The sequence below is a fragment of the Protopterus annectens genome, chromosome 3.part1, assembly GCF_019279795.1.
Source record: "Protopterus annectens isolate FY-2018-M chromosome 3.part1, PAN1.0, whole genome shotgun sequence".
NCBI classification, from domain to species: domain Eukaryota; kingdom Metazoa; phylum Chordata; order Ceratodontiformes; family Protopteridae; genus Protopterus; species Protopterus annectens.
The window spans coordinates 343,638,710-343,645,337 of NC_056732.1; the positions used below are offsets into that span (position 1 = coordinate 343,638,710).

The 6,628-nt window shown below is 38.8% G+C and overlaps 1 protein-coding gene across 1 annotated transcript; it reads right to left on the bottom strand.

The window, feature by feature from the left end:
- Positions 1 to 2,434: 2,434 nt before the first annotated feature.
- HOXA11 (homeobox A11) lies at positions 2,435 to 5,872 on the bottom strand. Its single transcript, XM_044066803.1, has 2 exons — positions 4,750 to 5,872; positions 2,435 to 3,713 (listed from the first exon to the last, which is right to left on the bottom strand). The coding sequence occupies exons 1-2, from the start codon at positions 5,363 to 5,365 to the stop codon at positions 3,484 to 3,486; spliced, it is 846 nt and encodes a 281-aa protein (XP_043922738.1). The 5' UTR covers positions 5,366 to 5,872; the 3' UTR covers positions 2,435 to 3,483.
- Positions 5,873 to 6,628: the final 756 nt, after the last annotated feature.

Genomic DNA, 6,628 nt, shown 5'->3' on the forward strand with positions numbered 1-6,628 from the left:
TCTACTACAGATGTAGACACTAGTGGTTAAAATGTATCCAACGACCTATTTTTTGCCAACAAGTCAGGCTAATGCACCATACTCAAGCACATTTATGATGAGCGTCTGTCAGTTACAAGGCTGACTGAGGTTCGAACACAGAACTGTCTCGTCTGCAAAATGGAGCTGTAGATTACGTGCTTAGGTAGTAACAGGAATACCCTGAAAACATTGTTGTGCGGTTATAAGGGAAAACTAAAACAATAAGGGAAAAAATATACATGTATGGGGAGGGGTGGCAATATTTAGAAATGTGTACCTTTTAATGTTACGTGGGTTGTGTAACGAGTATGAAACATACAGTTCTGGTAACCATTGGAACAAAATTAGGATTTTAAGTGAGACTCCCCATTCTTCGCTCCGTTATTCCCTTCTACTTATTGTAATTGCATCCGACGTGCCATTTGTAGGACAAAACACATAATACTCATATTTCGATAACAAATAAAAAATGAATAGTTGTATTTCGGAAGACGCTGCATATTTCAGATGTACAGGAGGTGGATCAGAATTGCTCCTTTAATGGTTACTGGTTATATACTTATTATTACTTTTATTACCTTTTACTATACTAAACCAACGCTCACCAGCTTTATTTTCTCAGACATCGAAAAACAACAACTCTCAAAATGTGGCAGAAGTTGCCAAAACAAAATGCAGAATAAGTCCTACCATCTTTAGCTAAAGAAGCTTAAAGCCTGTTTGAAATGCGATTCACTTTTAATCAACATGTAGTCTGTCTAAAATGCTAGCTCGAAATGCGACAGTTCGTTGAACAACACAGAATTACTTTGAAGCAAAACGAGATACAATTAAAATAGGGTCGTAAAATTATACGTAACACACCGGTTCACTACCACCTTGGATATACGATAGCCAAGTGAACTAATTGCTTTCTAAATCAAAAATCTATTTGGCAATCAATCCACAGAAGTCAACAGTTTTACAATTATTATTATTATTATTGTTATTATTATTGTTTTGTTGTTACTAATATAGCGATTACATTTTTTCACGATATCACATCTGATTGGGCTGAGCAAAGGAATGAAGACAAAAGCAGAAACATTAATTTGAGATGTTTGGACTGTTTATGGAATTATTATATTCTTATGTGGTTAAGCGGGACGTAGAAGGCTTAAATGTTATGAATGTTGCTCTGGGCACCACGTATATATTTGGTTTGATCCCTTTATGTTTTTTTTTTTTTTGCGTGAACTTGGTGTTATATGTGTCTCACAAGGACTGTATATAAATTTCCATTGTGTTACCAGCATACTGCACAATTTCTGTCGCACAGTTATACAGTAATTATGACACAGCGGAAGATGCATATACTAATTTAGTGCAATCAAGCAAGCAGGTGCTGAGAATGTACAAACAAAACAGTAATATATCACACCACTGAAAGCGGCAGTCAAACACAGACGCCATGCAGTGATTCAAAATGAAACATACGATATCCCAAAATGCGATTTTTTTTATATTCCACCCTGTTTTCAACACAATTAAGGATGCAAGTCATAGAAGCAACAGATGACTTGGATGATTTATTACATAATTTCATTTTCGAAGATGCCCACGCTTGTGTACAGGGTGTCAGTGAACTATTTAAATATCATAGCATAGCTGAAGTCAGATTTAGACTGACCCACTTACCGGTTAAGAAACAAGCAAACGTAAATATTATATTTTTGGAAAGCGTGTGTAAGAGGGATGCCGTTTCAAATGGAAAATTACTGAATAAAATTATGAAAAATGTTTGATCCTACCTTTAAAAGTCTTAAACCTGGCATAGCAATGCTTAATATAACTTTAACATTCTTGTTGACAAAACTGAAACTTGCATCGTCCATTGCTAATAGAAAAGCTAAATAAGGTCGCATTATCTTAATGATCTTATTCAGGAATTGAACTGTAGCATGACACACACACACACACACACACACGCACGCACACACACACACACACCTCTGTCTGTCTAGCTGTCTATCTGTATATCTAGCTATCATCTATCCTTTCTTTTACTGTACATACGTATCACATAATTATTCTAAAATCACAGGTTTGAGATTGCCTTATTCTGGCTAAATGAGCAGCACCGGAACTTCTGAAGAGTCCATATTGCCACATACAGAAGCAGATAAACATCAAACTCAAAATATGGACGCAGTCTTGCAATAATTAATATTTGGCGTAGTACATTATTCTTTATAACAATGTTGCAACGGAAACACATATTAGTCTCCCTTTATTTAATCTGGCCCCACACAGTATGAATTCAAGTTCACGTTTTACATAACACATTTTCAGTTTTGCTTAGGCCTTCCCTGAAAATAGGTATGACTCCATCATTTGAAAACTGCTGTACTAAATAAAAGAGGAACGCCAGCAATTTAAATCGCACTATTTATTTCACAACTGCGAAAAATGAACCTAATAAGAAATACAGTCTTGTACGATTTTGTTAACAGGTTTAGACATAAAAAATGGAAAACATGTTATGTTTTCTAACAGCTCGTATCATAATTTCGGCGTCTCTTTCTTTTTCTGACTCTTGTTTGTAATCATTTGTTAGGGGGGAGTGCATGTCTGTGTATGAGAGGGGGTGCGTTTTTTGTATTATTTGTATTTTTGCGTGTCTGTCCAAACGCATACACTCTTAGTAGCCACGGGAGTAACGCAATGTCATCTTCTTCAAGGCTACAACTTACAAAACAAACCATGCAACATTTACACAACTCTGTGCTTAAATACATATGCGTATACGTGTTGATTCACACTTCCCGGTTATGTAAGGGCTCCTCTTTTGTGTGCACTTAGCTTTACAGCGCATTCATATGGGGATTAAAGAATCAAACAAAATGTACTTTTGTGAGAACTGCTGTGACTTATTACGTCTACTGATGTATATACATTAAATTAAATATATCTGGAAGAAATAACCAAGCTTCAAAGCTGCAGCTGCATTCTCTTCGAATATTAAAACAGGTATCCGTGGTTTAAGAGTACATGCATAAACATTGTATATTACAGAAAGTGCATATTGGTTGACTCCTATATGAATGAACTGATTTGAAAATACAGATGGTGTAACAATTCTTCAAAGACCAGAAGGGGAAAATAACGGGGTGTTTCCCCTCCACCATACCTCGTTAAAACAATATCACTGCTGGGCTGCAGGGGGACTGATGCACAGCATAAATTGGTGCAGTGCATTGAATGAAGTCCGAATGGCTCATTTATAGCAAAGCCTGACACCGTCTCGTTGAAATAATATCCAGTTACTGCTCAGACACAAGAATACAGCTGAAGTCTATGCAGTGGTACTTTAGAACATAGTGTGCATTTTCCTGATTCACTGTAGTGAAATGTAACTGAGTTTTGGAACTGACTCAGAATGGTATGTCTGCAGTACATTGTTCCTCAAAGCAGTAAACTGTTTTATAGAAGTGGAGCAGTGTAGTACTGCAACCGGTCTCTGTTGAGTTTTTTTTCTTTCATTCTTCTGTTCTGAAACCAAATTTTAACTTGCCGGTCAGTAAGGTTAAGCATTCTTGAAAGCTGGAGGCGTTTTTCTTTGTTAATGTATACACTGAAGAAAAATTCTCTTTCTAGTTCCCTGATCTGGTATTTTGTATACGGACATCTCTTTTTTCGAATGCGAGCACCACCTGAAAAACAAAGGAGATGAAAGAGCACAATTACTTACACAGGTAAACACACGCAGACAAATGTAGTCGTACCGACCTTTCCATATCTGTTATAAATTGTATTGTTTTCTATGAGCACACACACACACACACACACACACACACACACACACACGCACACACACTAACGGAAGACTGTGTACATACGAGGACATTAAATTACTGCATTTTTAGTATTAGTATCATATACCTATATTTTCCTAGTAAGGTGTTGTCAGATAAACTACCTCCATTGTAATTCAAAAGCACAATTTTATTCCGTGTGTGTGTGTGAAGACAAATAGACATTGTTGGATTGCAGTAAAATTAACGTCAGAGATGTAATGTACTTGAGTAAAATGCTAATTCACGTTATCTTACGTGTCATATTTCTAAGTCAATAGCACTAGATATTTCAAACGTTCCTAATCTGAAGCCTTTGTCTCAGATCATGTTTGACTTAGTTCCTGATTCTGGAAGTAGAAGTTGAGTGCTATGAGCGACAGAAATGCATTTAGACACACACACACACACACACACACACACACACACACACACACACACACACACACACACACATTGGCCCTGTAGCTTAATTCTGGATAAAAAGGAAATATGGAATGGTTAATCTACTGCCACGCGTTTTGGCACCATGTTGTAAAAATAAGTTTATGCAGCCTTTTATCAGCATGTGAAAGAAATGGCTACACGACATATTACAGCAACACAGACCCTTTTAAAGTCTGAAATCTGGATATTACGTGCAGCACAAAAATTCTACCCGTCATTAAAGTAAAATAATGCTAGGAGAAAAACAATTCACTTTTAGGCACTAGAAATTCGGAAGTAGTTCACGGCCAGTTTCAACTCTAGACACGTGATCCTGCTTACCAGTTTTGGTGGGGGACATTGAAACACACACTACAAACTATGCAGGCTTATAAAACGGCATATAAAAATTTAACAGCAGCCTCTAGATTACAAACTTTCTGTCTTTCATCACTGCGCACATACGTACTGAAGCTGCTGCTGGACTTGTCCTCATTGTTGCCGGAAGAAGACTCTGGGCTGCTGCTCTCTGCTCTCCTCCCTTTATCATCCGCCTGTCGGCAAGTCTCCGAACTTGAAGTTGCCCCGAGCATTTTAACGGAATGTTTGTACCTGGGGCAATCTGGGGGCTTGCTTTCTGTGGAACCATAAGCAGTTTCGAAGAACTGGTCAAACGCTTGAGGCAGGACCCCATTTCGACCTACAGAGCCATAAAAGCTTGGCGAACCGTTGGAGTTAGAGTGGTAGGCACCGGAGCTGCTTTTCCCAAAAAGTTCTGTCATACTAGTAGTATTAGTGGAAGGAAAACAGTCTCTGTGCATGATCTCGTCTTCTGAATAATAGTGTGGCGCATTGCTTCTGCTGTGCCATTTACTAGCTGTATCAATGCTATAGTCTCTGAAGGTAACTTCTCTGACGGGCTGAACTTGGGAGAGGTTTGTGGAATAAGGGAAAGTCATCGGGCGAGACGTAGGATTTGGGGGCAAGAAAGAAGGAAGGCTGGAGAAATCAGGACCCGACACATAATAAGTACAGTTGGGCAAATACATGTTCGAAGAGCAAGAGACCCGCTCATCACTGTCCATTGCTATCCTGGAATCTTCGCTTTAGCTGAGCTTAGCATGATTACTCTGTGGTGCTGCCTCTGTAAAGCAGCTCTGAGAAGGGAACACTGGGACGTAAGCTGACGTGGAGAGGCTTCTCTTTTTCATTGCTGGGTGGCAGTGGTCATGTGACCACAGCAAAAACAGACTAGTTTCAATACGGGGGTCCCTACTCGGCAGCCCTCACAGGAATTGGGACAAGGCATTTTGCTCAGCTCAGACATTGCACTTCAGTGGTGGAATGCATGGCCCGTGGCCATGACTCACTAGCAGACACTGGACTTTTTTTTTTCTTCGAGTCAGTGCCGTTTAAGATTTAAAGCAAATAATTTAGAAAGTCTTATATATTTTCCTCCCATGTGGGTGCATTCTAAAGTAATCGCGTCATTTAATGCCCTTAAACATCTTTACTGCGTATAGCCATCTATCTGCCCTGATTACGCAAATACCACACATCTGAAGAAATGAAATAAGTCCCGTGTCTCGGTCTCTCTCGCTGTCGGGTTGTCTTTCTGTTTATCTGTCTGTTTCTCTCTCTCTCTCACACACATACACACGCACGCACACACACGCGCGGGCGCGCGCCCTCATCTTTGAGTGTAACTGCGCAGGTAATATGTGGGGGTGCTATTCCCAACTGGAAAACAGGAACAAATGGGCCGATAGTTCACAAAAGAACCTTAATGGTGAGGCAGACAAGGGGTGGAAAGTATACACTTCTCAATGATTGTTTATAATTAACTAAGAGTTGACGTTTAAAACATGTTATCACAGACTGTGCGTTTATCAAATGGATTCAGCGGTGTGGCTTTTAAAGGCCCACGTAACTGATGAAGTAGGTCAGTAAAATATTGTCTTTCATTTACATTTTCCAGCTAGTGATTTTTACACCCAAGGTTTCACGTTAAAAGCTCCCTACGTCTCTATTGTCTCTTGCTTCTACAAAACTATCACAAGTTACATCACGTTGCATTCTCATAACCCATCCGTATTTAAAATTTCTTTCATTCCCCCCACTGTAACTGGCTGCATCACACCAAGGAAAGCTTTCTTAATCTTGCTTTGTTTCTGACTAACATTTCGCTGAATATTAAATACGCAGCGGTATGCTTTAACTTATATAATACCTTGAAGCTGTTACTCTCTGTAAGATATTGATATTGGTTTTATACTGCTAACGTATGTGAACTACTGCCATCATTAGTTATTGCTATTTACTTTATTATCGTTTATTTTTGTAATATT

Bases quoted from the DNA above. Each gene is read 5' to 3' on its own strand.
- HOXA11 (XM_044066803.1), bottom strand. From the start codon at position 5,365: ATGGACAGTGATGAGCGGGTCTCTTGCTCTTCGAACATGTATTTGCCC. The intron at 3,714-4,749 runs GTACGTATGTGC...TTTGTTTTTCAG, and splicing joins CAAGTCCAGCAGCAGCTTCA to GTGGTGCTCGCATTCGAAAA.